General features: G+C 42.6%; 1 protein-coding gene across 1 annotated transcript in view; it reads right to left on the reverse strand.

Moving 5' to 3' along the window:
- LOC132870852 (retinoic acid receptor beta-like) overlaps positions 1 to 17,205 on the reverse strand; it is a 174,501-nt gene that overhangs the window by 47,792 nt on the left and 109,504 nt on the right. The window contains exon 4 of the mRNA XM_060904760.1: positions 6,946 to 7,106. Coding sequence (XP_060760743.1) covers positions 6,946 to 7,106 — 161 coding nt within the window. The remainder of the gene's footprint in view (positions 1 to 6,945; positions 7,107 to 17,205) is intronic.

Genomic DNA, 17,205 nt, shown 5'->3' on the forward strand with positions numbered 1-17,205 from the left:
AGATGTTTTCTTGAACCATTAGCCCTTTCTTAGTGAGCCAGTGTTAGTGGTTGGTCCCCAAAGGCAACTGTCAGAGGCATGGTGCCATGTCTTTCACTACTGAGAGGTCATTCATGGGTCAGCATTGCTGAGAGCTGTAGATCAATTTGATGATGAATGTTACCAGTCAAGTCAATTCTGCCTGGATTTGATTTATAGTATTGTACTTTTCCCTGTAGTTCCCTGAAGCTCTGGTCCACTACTCATTCTCAAAGAACCAAGCCGGCAGGTTCCAATGTGCTGTCTGGTTTTATTGTTTATGAGATATTTGCTCAGAGAGAAAAATGATTGGGTGAGAAAGGGAGGAGGATTGTTTAGCCCAAAATTGTCATTTTCAGCTGCAGAAGATCTGTGGTCTGTGACGGTGTGTTCATACTTGACAGTCGTTTATGATGCAGAATGGCACTAATCTCTCTGTTTTGGCTATACGACATATAATCTGATAATCATACATACAGCCCCCCTCCATATTGGAATAGTAATATGTTTTTGTTATGCACTGAAGAGATTTGGGTTTAGCTCAAAAGATGAATATGACATGATAGATAAAAATGTCAGCTTTCATTCCCTGATATTTACGGTACATCTTACATTCTGTGTTACACAACTTTGCCCTCCGCGGACTACCACCTCGTTGTGGTGGAGGGCCTTGTGTGTCTTGATCCTGAGAGCTATGCTGGTGGGAGCTATTGGTCCTGGTAGGGCCACCCAAGCCAGACAGGTCAAAGGATAGAGGTCAGACTAAGAGTAGTCCAATTTTACCTAGAAATACTGGGCTGGCACCCATGGAGGATAACCGTGTCTCATAGGGAGGAAGGGCTCTTCAGTCTTGGTTGACAATCTTCCTAGAGATGGTGTCTCGAAAAAAAATTCTTTGGTTCCCCCAATATTCCAGTGGCATGGAATTGGGAGTAGTCCAGCTGCCATTGTGGAGGAGACTCCACAGGGACCACTTAACTTTATGAAAAGATGAAACGGACACCACCAACAGCTCTAGGGTTCAAGCCCCTAACGTATCCAATAAACAACTTAGAACATGGCACCGGTGGACCCCCGTGACCAAAAAATATTGGAACATGTGCCTGACAAGTGTTTCTTGTTGCCCAGGTGTGCCCTGTTAGACTGATTGTTTAAACAATTAATAAAATAAGTTCAATTTATATAGCGCCTTTCTCAAAACCCAAGGTCGCTTTACAATTATAGAAGGAGGAAAAAAAAAGTCCACCAAATAGAGGTCAGGATGTCATTCCAATGGTGTAGCAGCCACAGTCCCACCAAAAGGCACACGAAAACAAGTCCCACACCGCCAGCACAGCCACCGCGCCGCTGCCGGGCAACATCACTTGGAACACCACGCCATGGATCCATAAAGCGAGCACAGATGCACCGCCACGCAGAGCGCTGGTATGTCCCAAACCGTCTGCACAGCCACCACGACGCCACCGAGCAACATCGCTCAGAACATCACACCAAGCACGAAAGCACTGCTGCACAGAGCACTGGACAACCACAATGTTAAAATGAGCAACGACCTCACTGCAGTCCATAGCTAGGAGCACAGGCATCACCCACGGCAAACCAAGGCCTGGAGGGAACCGACACCCAAAACTGGGTCCAGAGCTACACCACAACCGGCGTACAAAACACTCAAACAAAAACAAACATCAAACTACACAAACACACAAAAAAAGTTAATAGCTTTTTTTTAATAGCTGATAATTTTTTAAATAATTAATGGAAGAAGAAACCTTTATTTGTCACATGCACACTTCAAGCACAGTGAAATTCATCCTCAGCATTTAACCCATCTGAAGCAGTGAACACAGAGTCAGGGGTTAAGTACCTTGCTCAAGGGCACCTCAGCCCAAGGCCACCCCACGTCAACCTAACTGCATGTCTTTGGACTGTGGGGGAAACCGGAGCACCCAGAGGAAACCCACGCGGACAACATGCAAACTCTACACAGAAAGGCCCTTGCTGGCCACTGGGTTCGAACCCGGAACCTTCTTGCTGTGAGGCAACCATGCTAACCACTACACCACCGTACCGCCCCTAGCTAGCAATTAATAGCTTTTAGTATCTACTCTTAGTTTCAGCCCTTGGTTTCACCTTTCAGTATTGCATTTGTTGTTAAAAAGGATAAACCAACATGGAGACCAGAGAGCTGTCTATAGGAGAAATGGAAGAGACTGTAAATGAAAAGGTCTTCATAATTTCTGAACCCTGTGTGTGTAATATGAGGGTAATTATTGTACACAATGCAAGAATAGGTGCATCAGCATGCTTTGTGCATTCTGAAATGTACTGTAAGGATGAGCCACAGCTTTATTCATTATTCACCGGATGCTCCCAGAGATGTTCTTAGCTCCATATTGAAGGCATGACTGATGCACAATGAAAGCACCTTTATCACTGGTATTGACAACAGGCACCTAATCAAGTTCTTGTACATCAAGTATCTTGTCACACTGCCTTCATATATAACGTTAAACAGGCTTCTTCACACTGCCAACATTCAAACACACTCTCTGAGGAACTGTCGAACATTATTACACTGCCATTGATTTTCACTGATAATCCAAAGCGTTTTACTTCCAGATAATGAAGAAAGGAATGCAAGTTATTGAATACTTCACAGGGATTTCCCAAAGACAGCACTCACAACTGAGCATGGTGTATTAAAGTAGGATTTAGAATGGAATATGTGCTATTGATTACTGCTGTGCCTGGTGCAGTAAGTACCCGTAAGACCTGCATAAGACCCATATCAAACCAAGTTGGGCCCTTTGATTTGACCCTGCTCAGGGTGGACAGACATGACATTTCATCAACATGACAGTTCATATATTTGATTACATTACCACACCATCTAGCCACTCTGTTTAACTGTACGCTATATGGCCAAAAGTATGTGGATGCATATAGGACACATATATGCTTTTAGATTTAGCCCCGGGCAGCACGGTGGTGTAGTGGTTAGCGCTGTCGCCTCACAGCAAGAAGGTCTGGGTTCGAGCCCCGTGGCCGGCGAGGGCCTTTCTGTGCGGAGTTTGCATGTTCTCCCAGTGTCTGCATAGGTTTCCTCCGGGTGCTCCGGTTTCCCCCAAAGACATGCAGGTTAGGTTAACTGGTGACTCTAAATTGAGCGTAGGTGTGAATGTGGGTGTGAATGGTTGTCTGTGTCTATGTGTCAGCCCTGTGATGACCTGGCGACTTGTCCAGGGTGTACCCCGCCTTTCGCCCGTAGTCAGCTGCGATAGGCTCTAGCTTGCCTGCGACCCTGTAGGACAGGATAAAGCGGCTAGAGATAATGAGATGAGATGAGATTTAGTCCCCCATTTGCTGTTCTAATAACCTCCACTCTTCTGGAGCATAGCTGTGGGGATTTGTTCATTCGACCATAAGGCACTGATGTTGGGTGAGGAGGCCTGGAGTGCAGTTGGTATCCCAGTTCATCCCAAATGTGTTCAGTGGGATTGAGGTCAGGGCTCTCAAGTTCTTCCACTCCAACCTTGGAAAACCATGTCTTCATGGAGCTTACTTTGTGCACAGAGGCACTGTCATGCTGTAACAAGTTTCAGTAAAGGGAAATCTTAATGCTGCAGCATACAAAAACATCCAATACAATTCGATGTCCATATATAGCTGTGATGGTGAGGCGTCAACAAACTTTTGGACAGTTGTAAAGACATATTAAAATTAAATACAACTTCTTTCCAAGTAACCTCATATAAACTTGTCCAACACAACATGGTTGGGTGCGTTCATATGTACACTCACTGCTACTGGATCTTTTTTATGCTAGACAGCTTCTTTTTTAAAAATAAGTTTGGTAGGTGTAAACAAAAAAAAAGTGTAAATTTGTTCATCCACAACAAGGAGCTGACTTACCAATCAATAATTTTGTCCTTCATATAAGCAGAATAGCATGTTTTGGCACGTTTACCTTGATGAACATGCAGTTTGCATTATTTCTACCGAAAGATACAAAATACAGGGCTGTGTCAAGAAAGAAAGCACAACTTTATTCATCACACACTTGTGAAATTCCTCTCTGCATTTAACCCATCTGAAGCAGTGAACACACACGTGAGCAACGAGCACACACACACATACCCAGAGCAGTGGGCAGCCATGCTAACAGCACCCGGGGAGCAGTTAGGAGTTAGGTGCCTCGTTCAAGGGCACCTCAGCCCAAGGCCGTCCCATATTAACCTAACCGCATGTCTTTGGATTGTCGGGGAAACTGGAGCACCCAGAGGAAACCCACGCAGACACGGGGAGAACATGCAAACTGGGCGGCACGGTGGTGTAGTGGTTAGTGCTGTCGCCTCACAGCAAGAAGGTCCGGGTTCGAGCCCCGTGGCCGGCGAGGGCCTTTCTGTGTGGAGTTTGCATGTTCTCCCCGTGTCCGCGTGGGTTTCCTCCGGGTGCTCCGTTTTCCCCCACAATCCAAAGACATGCAGGTTAGGTTAACTGGTGACTCTCTAAATTGACCGTAGGTGTGAATGGTTGTCTGTGTCTAATGCCGCTTTTCCACTACAAACGCGGCTGAGCCGTGCCGTGCTGAGTCGGGCTGAGTCGAGCTGAGTGGGGCTGTTGGAGTTGCATTTCGACTACAACCGCGCTGAACCGTGCTGGCTGGAAGTGGGTGGACACATTAGGTGGAGTTAGCGAAAGTGGGTGGACGTCACGTGATGTCGTTAAGCAGCGCAAACAGTGACATCAGTGAGCTTTTAAGCAGTAGTCTCACGACCCGGATAGTAAACAATAAACATGGAGGACATGGAGTTATTAGTGTTGCTGGTCTTGGTGCTGTGGCTTGTTGTCACCGACAACGCCAACAGATACTGGCAAGAGCGTATAGATGAGGCGAGGCGCATAAGGCTTCAGAAATTCTCGTAATTCGTAATTATTCTTCTTCCGGGTTTGCGGTGTTTACAGATCCCAGCGTGCTCGCGGGGCGTGTGTGGGCATGTGAGGACACTCCTCCTCACCAATCAGTGCACAGGGGAGTGTCTGCTCACGCCCCCAGCCTCATTCGGCTCGCTTTGGCTCGCTTCAGCCCCACTCCAAAACCGTGCGAGTTTTAGGGGCTAAGCAGGGCTGAAGCGAGCCGAGTCGTGCTGTTTTTTGGTAGTCGAAACGCGAGCCGTGTCGGGCTGAAGTGAGCTGAAGCGAGCTGAAGTGAGCTGAAAAAGGGTAGTGGAAAAGGGCCATATGTGTCAGCCCTGTGATGACCTGGCGACTTGTCCAGGGTGTACCCCGCCTTTCGCCCGTAGTCAGCTGGGATAGGCTCCAGCTTGCCTGCGACCCTGTAGAACAGGATAAAGCGGCTACAGATAATGAGATGAGAGGAGATAAGATGAGATATGACTGTGAATGCATCAAGTACACCCAAAAGGCAGGTATTAAATTTGTTAAAGGCTATTTCTGTGAGTCGAAGACAAATTTATACCATTAAATTAATAATGAGAAAATTTAAGCAATAAGAAAATTGTATCCAAATTAGTTCTTGATCAGTTACCTGAAATGTTTATTAAAATCATGACACAGTACTGTGCAAAAGTCTTAGGCACATGTAAAGAAATGCTGTAGAGCAAAAATGGCATAAAAAGTAATGAAATGGCATGTTTCTAGATTTAAAAAATACTATAAACAGTAATCGGTAAGCCATAATAAATAAAACAAAGTCAATATTTGGTGTGAGACGAGTCGATCCTTTGGGTGAAGAAAAAAATAGTAATCTCAGGTACAATGAGTGCGGTTTTATGCGGAAATGAGCTGTAGGTTTTACTGAGCGTCTTCCAGAAGCAGCCACAGTTCTTCTGGACACTTTGACTGTCACACTCGCTTCTTCATTTTGCACCAAAACCCAGCAGCCTTCATTATGTTTTCTTTTTTAATCTGAAAAGTGCTCTCTTATGGAATATGCTGCTCAGATACAAACAGTTTTTTTCTGTAACATTTAATTTTGTGCTGGAAAACAAAACAAACGTTTGGACTCTAAAATGTTTTTGTACTGACTCGATAATGTAAAATAGAAATCTATAACAAAGTTTGTCTCATCTCATCTGATTATCTCTAGCCGCTTTATCCTGTTCTACAGGGTCGCAGGCAAGCTGGAGCCTATCCCAGCTGACTACGGGTGAAAGGCGGGGTACACCCTGGACAAGTCGCCAGGTCATCACAGGGCTGACACATAGACACAGACAACCATTCACACTCCCATTCACACCTACGGTCAATTTAGAGTCACCAGTTAACCTAACCTGCATGTCTTTGGACTGTGGGGGAAACCGGAGCACCCGGAGGAAACCCACGCGGACACGGGGAGAACATGCAAACTCCACACAGAAAGGCCCTCGCCGGCCACGGGGCTCGAACCCGGACCTTCTTGCTGTGAGGCAATAGCGCTAACCACTACACCACCGTGCCGCCCTAACAAAGTTTGTATGGAACAAAAAAATAGAGTGCCTAAAACTTTTGTGCAAAAGTTTTAGGCACTCTATTTTTTTGTTCCATACAAACTTTGTATGCTACACTTTTTTTATTTTACTTGCACATCATATTTCAGCAGTTTCTTGATCCTGGATAAACCCACATTTCAGTTTTACAGTATGTTCTTGCAATTATTTTCTTGAACAAACTGTAAAAGAGAGGCACGCTGTTCCTGTTTCCTCTTCATCTCATCAACCTTTGATTTCTCTCTTGAGTTTGAATGCAAGTTAATCATTGAGAAAAAATAAATCATTTTTATGTAAAATAAAAGTTAATTTTGAAGCGAGATCCAGAGAAAATGAATATGCTTTGAATTTAATACATTCCAATCTATTACAGGCTGCTGTATGGAGCGTGTGTGTGTGTGTGTGTGTGTGTGTGTGTGTGTGTGAGGTGGACTCTCACTGTGGTGTATTTGCCCAGCTGGCAGAGGGACGGGAATGTCTCCTGGTGAGCCCTCCGGATCTTTTCAATGATGGCCTCCAGCTCAGCCGTGAGCTCGTAGGTTTCCGTCAGCTCCGGCTTTGGACTTTCCTTCTTCTTTTTATTCCGGTCATTCCGCACAGCTGCAAGGGGAATTGAGGAAAATTCATCAATACGCCTACAATACATCTTTATCTTTTGTTTCTGTTCAAGATGAACTAACTTAATCCGCACTTCTTAGTTGCTTTATAATTTTAACTAATTGGACTTTAAGTCAGTACGTAACAAAAAACAACAACAATGAATTAAGCAGTCACCATGCAATCTGGTAAGTGCATTACAATGGGATACAACTTAAATTATGTAGGCATAACAAAAATTCAGGATGAATCACCTGATAGAACCATTAATGATCAATTTCTTAAAATGTGATACCTTATAGGCAAAGAAATGCCTTTTTTTTCTACATACGAAATGAATATGCCGGTGTTAAAATAAGATATCCACTTAAAAGGAAATCAGGAAAAATAGAAACCGAAAGCTCCAATCTTTCTGAAATGTCAGGTGCTGCCGCGTGCTATCGTTATCTCCAAGCTTACAAGAGATCATAAGAGGCAAAGCCTTGAAAAAGCTCCATAACTATCGAGGTCAATGAAAATACACCACGGTGTGCATGAGCTGAGCTAAACAGCAGATTTGAAACTAGTTTATCTGAAGCAGGGTCACTCAGATGTGATGGACATTAAGTCTTCCATACAGGCCTTGAGGCTTTAACTTCTCATTGGCATGGCTCTCGTCGGGGCCAATGGAGCAAGAGAGCGAATCCCTCACCTTCTGCGTTAGTCATGTAGGCAGCCATCTCATGATTAATACAGACGAGGCTTATGAAGCCGGACAAGCTTTACGACATCATTAAAGGGAGAACACCTGGTGCTGTGCAGGGGGCCGTCTGGGGACCGTCCAATTTCATTAAACCTTCGAGGAGCTGCAGAAGAAGTGGTACCTTGGACCACAGATCAGTGAAAAAAAAATATTACTCGATGTTGCATGTCTGATAAAATTCAAAGGACGCTGCAATTCCCCAGTGATCTTATAGAAAAAAGAATCGACTCGCTGTGGCAACCCCACGCACCTGCCCTTAGGTTCCAGTGCATTCATTAATATTTATATTGCAAATGTATGGGTAATCATATTTATGCATGGAGACATAAAATGGATTAAAGCATGCACTGTATATTCAGAAGTGCTCACACTGCTAACAAGAATATTATACGAGCCGGAAAGAAAAACATAATTTTACCATAAAAACTGTAGCATATGTATAGCGGAAGACATGATGGCTCTGTGCTAACAACATAAATGATACGACAAGCAATGGTTGGCCTGATAGTATCTGACTGAAATATTTAGATTAATAAAAAAGCAATCAAGTGTATCATCGTACTTTATAAGTGAATTTTACAACATTAACACAAGTTACAGTTGGAGACAATGGTGAAAGATATTTATTACTGATCATCATACAGACTTTGAAAAATTAAAACATGATCTTTACACTGACGTGAAAGGAAAACATCGGACAAATCAACTTGCTTACCCAAATAGGAAAATGCTAAATACTGTAGTAGAATATATATTTACAACCCCGATTCCAAAAAAGTTGGGACAAAGTACAAATTGTAAATAAAAACGGAATGCAATGATGTGGAAGTTTCAAAATTCCATATTTTATTCAGAATAGAACATAGAGGACATATCAAATGTTTAAACTGAGAAAATGTATCATTTAAAGAGAAAAATTAGGTGATTTTAAATTTCATGACAAAAACACATCTCAAAAAAGTTGGGACAAGGCCATGTTTACCACTGTGAGACATCCCCTTTTCTCTTTACAACAGTCTGTAAACGTCTGGGGACTGAGGAGACAAGTTGCTCAAGTTTAGGGATAGGAATGTTAACCCATTCTTGTCTAATGTAGGATTCTAGCTGCTCAACTGTCTTAGGTCTTTTTTGTCGTATCTTCCGTTTTATGATGCACCAAATGTTTTCTATGGGTGAAAGATCTGGACTGCAGGCTGGCCAGTTCAGTACCCGGACCCTTCTTCTACGCAGCCATGATGCTGTAATTGATGCAGTATGTGGTTTGGCATTGTCATGTTGGAAAATTCCCTGAAAGTGACGTCGTCTGGATGGGAGCATATGTTGCTCTAGAACCTGGATATACCTTTCAGCATTGATGGTGTCTTTCCAGATGTGTAAGCTGCCCATGCCACACGCACTAATGCAACCCCATACCATCAGAGATGCAGGCTTCTGAACTGAGCGCTGATAACAACTTGGGTCGTCCTTCTCCTCTTTAGTCCGAATGACACGGCGTCCCTGATTTCCATAAAGAACTTCAAATTTTGATTCGTCTGACCACAGAACAGTTTTCCACTTTGCCACAGTCCATTTTAAATGAGCCTTGGCCCAGAGAAGACGTCTGCGCTTCTGGATCATGTTTAGATACGGCTTCTTCTTTGAAGTATAGAGTTTTAGCTGGCAACGGCGGATGGCACGGTGAATTGTGCTCACAGATAATGTTCTCTGGAAATATTCCTGAGCCCATTTTGTGATTTCCAATACAGAAGCATGCCTGTATGTGATGCAGTGCCGTCTAAGGGCCCGAAGATCACGGGCACCCAGTATGGTTTTCCGGCCTTGACCCTTACGCACAGAGATTCTTCCAGATTCTCTGAATCTTTTGATGATATTATGCACTGTAGATGATGATATGTTCAAACTCTTTGCAATTTTACACTGTCGAACTCCTTTCTGATATTGCTCCACTATTTGTCGGCGCAGAATTAGGGGGATTGGTGATCCTCTTCCCATCTTTACTTCCGAGAGCCGCTGCCACTCCAAGATGCTCTTTTTATACCCAGTCATGTTAATGACCTATTGCCAATTGACCTAATGAGTTGCAATTTGGTCCTCCAGCTGTTCCTTTTTTGTACCTTTAACTTTTCCAGCCTCTTATTGCCCCTGTCCCAACTTTTTTGAGATGTGTTGCTTTCATGAAATTTCAAATGAGCCAATAACTGGCATGAAATTTCAAAATATCTCACTTTCGACATTTGATATGTTGTCTATGTTCTATTGTGAATACAATATCAGTTTTTGAGATTTGTTAATTATTGCATTCCGTTTTTATTTACAATTTGTACTTTGTCCCAACTTTTTTGGAATCGGGGTTGTATATATATATTTTCTTGGTGTATATATATATATATATATATATATATATATATATATATATATATATAAAATAGCCTACCTACTGAAAGATATAGAAATACTGCAAATGATTTCACTTTCTTCTTCTTATATCCAGCCACACTTACAGTACCAGTCAAAAGTAAGTACACCGCCCTCATTCATAGGTTTTTCTGTATTTTGAATTTTCTACATTGTAGAACAATATTCAAGACATCAAAACTATGGAACGTATATGGAATTACAGCGGTGGATACAATTATCGACACCTTAACGATCTTTTGGCCATTGCAAAAGTAGAAAAGCCTTTCAATACGTAAATTGTGCATGAATAATTACTCAAACTTCCACTGGAAAAAAATGAGTTGATTTCCGATTACTTAGCGTATCAGATCACGTGACACCGTTCCACAATATTGATACCTTTGTCCACAGTTATCGACACTGTTCCACAATTATCGACATCCAGATGATTATTTATTAAAAAAAATAAGCTGTATGTGGTATTCAATTAACAAAACTTAGTTTTTATTTAAAATTTGTTTTACATAGACTTGTATTTAGTCCAAATATTTTTTATACTAAAAGATATATGGATGTCGGTGCTTATGTAAATGAAGTAATTCTAATGTTTGTGAACAAATGAACTGATCATGTTTAACCTGCGTCAGAAAATATTTTGTTCCACTTTCTACCCACTGAGTATTTTCATAGATCACATTTTGTTAATCATTCGTTGTTTGTATTAATTTCTAGTTTTGTAGTTTACCAATAATTCAAACAATGCTCTAATTTGTTGCAATTAGATTGAGATTGGTGAAGAGTCAGTATTTTCAAACAAGTGATTTTTTTTTTAAATTGAGCTTTTAAATTCACCTCTAATAATATAAAATGTCTACTGATATTGTAATATGTAGTAGATATTTACAACAAACTGCAAACAAATTCTGAATGGAATAGAAACATCTGAATATTTTTTTATATGCTAGGAATTTAATTCTGGTCTAATTTTTACCTCCGCCAAGGAGGTTATGTTTTCAGTAGCGTTGGTTTGTTTGTTGGTTTGTCTGTTAGCAGCATTATGGAAAAAGTTATGAACGGATTGCTCTGAAATTTTTTCCACAGGTGTGACTGGGCACAAGTAACAATCCATTAAATTTTGGCAGTGATCCAGATCACCTTCTGGATCCCGGATTATTTTAAAGGATTCTTGGCGGAGGTCTGCGCTCTCCGAGTGCTTTTCTAGTATTTATTGCAATCGGATTCCAAATACTCTATAAACATTCCATTCTGTTATGGATCAGAAAAAATAAAATCACAGCACTTTTTTTTTTTAAAGTACTTTATCTACTTCAACAACGTTACACAAAGATCGATCCATAACAGTTGTAAATGTCCCTTAATTCCACAGGGTGTCGATAATGGTGGACGCCGGTGAAAGTGATCACTACTATCGACACCTCACGTGACTCTCAAACGAGTGTTTAGATACAAAATGGTGGCTGTCAAATGAAAGAGTAAGAAACAAAGTAGGTTTCGACGAGGAGATCATGAAATATCGGTGAATTTGATGAGTAAAAACATGTCCATGATCTTTCTACCATGCTTACCTGCGATGATAACGTCCGGGTTTTCCGAAAAATTGCTGATTGTGCTGAAAAAATTCCATCTCGGGTAACGAGCTGTGTCATCAGACAACAAGATCAAAGGGCGAGGCGGGTCTTCCGGTTGATTAATTAACCAATAACTGTTGGAACTGAAATTCACCTTTGTAAAATTGTTTTTTATTTATAAATCTGAAAAGGGCGGCACGGTGGTGTAGTGGTTAGCGCTGTCGCCTCACAGCAAGAAGGTCTGGGTTCGAGCCCCTGTGTGGAGTTTGCATGTTCTCCCCGTGTCCGCGTGGGTTTCCTCCGGGTGCTCCGGTTTCCCCCACAGTCCAAAGACATGCAGGTTAGGTTAACTGGTGGCTCTAAATTGACCGTAGGTGTGAATGGTTGTCTGTGTCTATGTGTCAGCCCTGTGGTGACCTGGCGATTTGTCCAGGGTGTCAAGGACGCGTTATCCTAATGGGCTTCATGGGCAGCTGCCCAGGGCCTCGGCCACTAGGGGGCCTCGGAGGTAGCGAGATCGGAAAATATGAAACGATATTTTCAGAAGTTTTGATCATATTGATAACATTTTTGATGCATTTCGCCACCCGTAAGGAAGCCCACCTTGTCCCGTTGCATAAATCACCCGTCATTGTCAATATGATCACTGTCCACCATGTCTTCACACGCTACGCCAGCTTGAGTTCAATGATTTAATTAATGACTTCGCTTTCCAGAAAAGTAGGAAAGTGCCCTTGTAAGTTGACCCATGGCTGTCAAACTGAATGCGCAAAGCTGTGTGCCACTGCTGTTTGGGACATTACGTGTGTGAAAGGATGAAATGTCTCACATAGCCGAACATTTTGAGATTTATTTCTGAGAAGCAAGATATTTTTCTTTCTTTGTTATCGCTCTTTGTTTTCACAAGTTAAAAGTCGCCTGGATTCCAAAATGAAAACGAACGGTTATATACCAAACGAATGTTCTTGTTCTGAATACTAAATAAACTGTTGTAGGCCTCAGTTATGTTCTTGACATGTTCATTGACTCACTCATTCAAAGGCTTCTTGAGGCTAAACTTTAGTTAACCAGACTTGTTAACCGTGATGTCTGATGGATTTTTTCACCATGCAATTGCCTATTTCACCATTGCTTTTTCTCGATTAAATAGGTGTTGATGGATGTAAAGTTTTATCGTTCAATAGTATTTCTAATAGTATTTCTAATAGTATTTCTAATTTCATTATTTAAGTTTCTGTGTCTAGTTAGAAAGGCACGTCTGAGGGGGTGAATTTGCTGAGCGCAGTTGACAACAGGCGGGGGTGGGGCCTCGGGGGGGTGTCTACCCAGGGCCTTGGCAAGGGTTAACGCGGCCCTGCAGGGTGTACCCCGCCTTTCGCCCGTAGTCAGCTGGGATAGGCTCCAGCTTGCCTGCGACCCTGTAGAACAGGATAAAGCGGCTAGAGATAACGAGATGAGATGAAATCAGAAAAGGTGTCGATAATTATGGACTGTCAATAACTGTAGCCGCCGTTCTATGCGGTAAACAAAAAAGTGTTAAAAAACAAAATATATGTTTCATATTTTAGATGTTTCAAAGTATCCACTGTTTACCTTGATGATGCTTCACACACTATTGGCGTTATCTTACCCAGCTTCATGAGGTAGTCACCTGGAATGCTTTTCAATCAACAGGCGCCTCGTCAAACTTTAATTAGTGCAATTTCTTGCCTTCATAATGTGTTTGAGATCGAACAGTAAATAATAAAAACACAGTAAATAGTCCTATTCCACATCTATAGTAATCCATATTAAGTCAAGAACCGTTCAACTAAGTGAAGAGAAACATCCATCATTACTTTAAGCCATGAAGTGACTTTTAATTCATAAAAATAAAGAAAAAACACTGAATTAAAAGATGTGTCTAAACTTTTGCCTGGTACTGTATATTGGTAGCACGTAGACTGATCACATGATACTGCTGGGTGCAACAGGATATTAGTTCTGAAAACCTGGTTTCACTTGTTATTCTGGACTTTCCTTGGTATGCAAAATCAGGAAATTACAGGGAATTATGTCTGATGTGGGAGGCACGTGATTTTGGAAGGAATATAGGGGGAGCTTGGTAGATCTTTGCTTTTCTTTCAGATATGCAACAAGCAACAGTACAAAAAACCCCCCAAACAAACAAAAATAAAGAATGAACGAAAAAAAACCCCAAAAGAAACCAGTCAAAAGACTGGTGCGATCGCTATTTAATAATAAGCAGCTTCTCTATTTTTTATTTACCGACCAATGAGATAGCCGCCTTGGGTTCTAATGATTCACAGTGGTGTTGTAGTTAAGACCAGCTAAACAGTGACCAAGCCATAATCAAGATCAAAGTGTATCGAGACCAAGACGAAACCAAAATTTGAGGGGTTGAGACCAATCTGGACCAAAGCAGGGTGAAACCGAGTCAAGACCAGGACCAGACGAGTGTGTGTGAAGAGGGTCGAGGGTGACGGCCATTAACAGTTAGAAAAAATTTCTAATTAGCAATGAATCACGTTACTGGTTGAGGAAATTTTACATCCAATCACAGTAATGATGTAAACAAATAAATCAGACAATGCACAGGCAATTTAGTGAAATCCCTACAGTTGTAGTCTTGACTGGTCTTGAAATAAAATCCCGAGTCCTCTACATCTGAGACTGAGACAAGACCCAGGAAAAATGTGGCTGATTCCGAGACGAGCCCTAGACCTTCAAAAAGTGGCCTTGAGACTGGTCTGAAGTACGACAACACTACTGTAGCTCACAAGACTGCGTTTAAAGGTTTACACATATAAAGTAGGCACGAGGTGAAACTTGTGACCAGAAGCAAATGCACGTCTTTTACATCCCATATCCTTTCACCTTCAACGAATCGGCACTGCACAAAATACCCCAGAATCCAGAGATGGTTTTGCCTGGATATTTCAAAATACGACCCATATATGATGAAATCTATATTAATTCTTACATTATAGTTTCACGGGCGGCATGGTGGTGTAGTGGTTAGCGCTGTCGCCTCACAGCAAGAAGGTCCTGGGTTTGAGTTTGCATGTTCTCCCCGTGTCCGTGTGGGTTTCCTCCGGGTGCTCCGGTTTCCCCCACAGTCCAAAGACATGCAGGTTAGGTTAACTGGTGACTCTAAATTGACCGTAGGTGTGAGTGTGAATGGTTGTCTGTGTCTATGTGTCAGCCCTGTCATGACCTGGCGACTTGTCCAGGGTGTACCCCGCCTTTCGCCCGTAGTCAGCTGGGATAGGCTCCAGCTTGCCTGCGACCCTGTAGAAGGATAAAGCGGCTAGAGATAATGAGATGAGATTATAGTTTCACACCAAACTACAGAATACTGTAGTTTTCAGGAGTCTCCTTAGCTAGGACTCAAAAATCATAAACGCTACAGCTAAACCAATATCAGCAACTCTGTGTATTTATGATTCATATTTGTATGGCCTACATTCATTCTACCTCCATGTTCCAGAGCCCTGAGGAAATAATCGAATACAAGGTTTAGTCTGTATGGTTATTAAGTGCCCCAAAGCCACACCAGTACTCGTTTTTGTTTACTCACTCCTACATTTTTTTTTTAGAAGAACTTAAAGTTACTGTATAAAGTAATGGTGGACTTTTTCTCAACATTATCTGCAGAAAGGTGACCTGGACTGTAGCGGCTGGATGCTCAAAACAATGACGCCCCAAGCGCACTGTGGTTTACTTTGCATGCATAAAGAATGGACCCGCCCACTGGTCTGTTTTCCCAGCTAATTACCCGGCTCAGTGACATCCGTTCCATATTTCTAAACATTTCAGTCTTAACAGCTTTCTCCTGTCCTGAACAACACACTTTCTGATTTCTTTGTTTGTGTGTTCTAGTGGCACCATCAAAATGGAGTCATGGCACAGTTATGGATGCTCTGATCCAAAAACTGATATCAGATATCGATACAATTCTGAAATGTAAATATAAATGTAATATGATTTGCTCACCTACAGGTCACTTGGTGATCAAAGATAAAGATGGCCGACAAACAAGTTCTGTGTCTGCAGTGTCAGAGATTTTAGATTGAAATCTCAGAAAATGGATGGTGGTGCGTAGCCACCCATACCACTTGCCTGAACACAAGAAAGCAGTGGTTTGGGATGAACTCACGGCCATGCTCGAAATGGGAATAATCAAGGAGTCCCACAGTGATTGAAGCAGCCCGGTGGTGTTGGTCCCCAAGACCGACGGGTTGGTCCGGTTCTTTGTGGACTACAGAAAAGTCAACGTGGTGTCTAAATTTGACGCGTACCCAATGCCTTGCATTGATGAGTTGCTCGATCAATTAGGCATGGCTTGCTTTTATTGGACACTGGATTTGACAAAGGGATATTGACAGAGTTCCTTGACTCCTCTATCCTGAGAGAAAATGGCCTTTTCCACACTGTTTGGCTTACACCAATTTGTCACTCTTCCTTTTGGGTTATTTGACGCTCCCGCTACGTTCATGGACAAAATCCTTTACCCACATGCCACCTATGGTGCAGCATACTTAGACGACATCATTATATACAGCAATGATTGGCCGCGGCACCTAGAACACCTTAAGGCTGTCCTGCAGTCGCTGAGGTGTGCGGGCTTCACGGCTAACCCAAAAAATTGTGCAATTGGGCAGGTGGAAATACAGTATCTAGGTTTCCACATGCATTATGGGCAGGTGCATCCCCAAATTGACAAGACCGTAGTGATTGTGGCCTGCCCGAGGCCCAAGACCAAAAAAGGGGTGAGACAGTTCCTGGGGCTGGCTGGCTATTATCGCAGGTTCATGCCTAACTATTCGGACATCACCAGCCCGCTGACTGATCTCACGAAAAAGGAAGCACTGGATCTGGTCCAGTGGACGGAGCAGTGCCAACAGGGCTTCACTAGAGTAAAAGCTGCACTGTGTGGGGGGCCACTTTTAGAGTCCCCTGACTCTTCCCTTTTATTTTACAGACAGATGCGTCAGACAGAGGGCTGGGAGCTGTTCTGTCCCAGGAGGTGGAGGGCAAGGAACGTCCGGTGCTGTACATCAGCCGCAAGCCCTTGATATGAAAAAGTAAGTACAGCACCATCGAGAAAGAGTGCCTGGCAATCAAGTGGGCAGTCCTCACCCTGTGGTACTACCTGCTGGGGCGCCCTTTAACCCTCTGTTTGGATCACGCCCCGCTCCAGTGGCTCCACCGCATGAAGGATGCCAATGCACGTATCACCTGTTGGTATCTACAGTGGTGCTTGAAAGTTTGTGAACCCTTTAGAATGTTCTATATTTCTGCATAAATATGACCTAAAACATCACATTTTCACACAAGTCCTAAAAGTAGATAAAGAGAACCCAGTTAAACA

The sequence above is a fragment of the Neoarius graeffei genome, chromosome 22, assembly GCF_027579695.1.
Source record: "Neoarius graeffei isolate fNeoGra1 chromosome 22, fNeoGra1.pri, whole genome shotgun sequence".
NCBI lineage: Eukaryota > Metazoa > Chordata > Actinopteri > Siluriformes > Ariidae > Neoarius > Neoarius graeffei.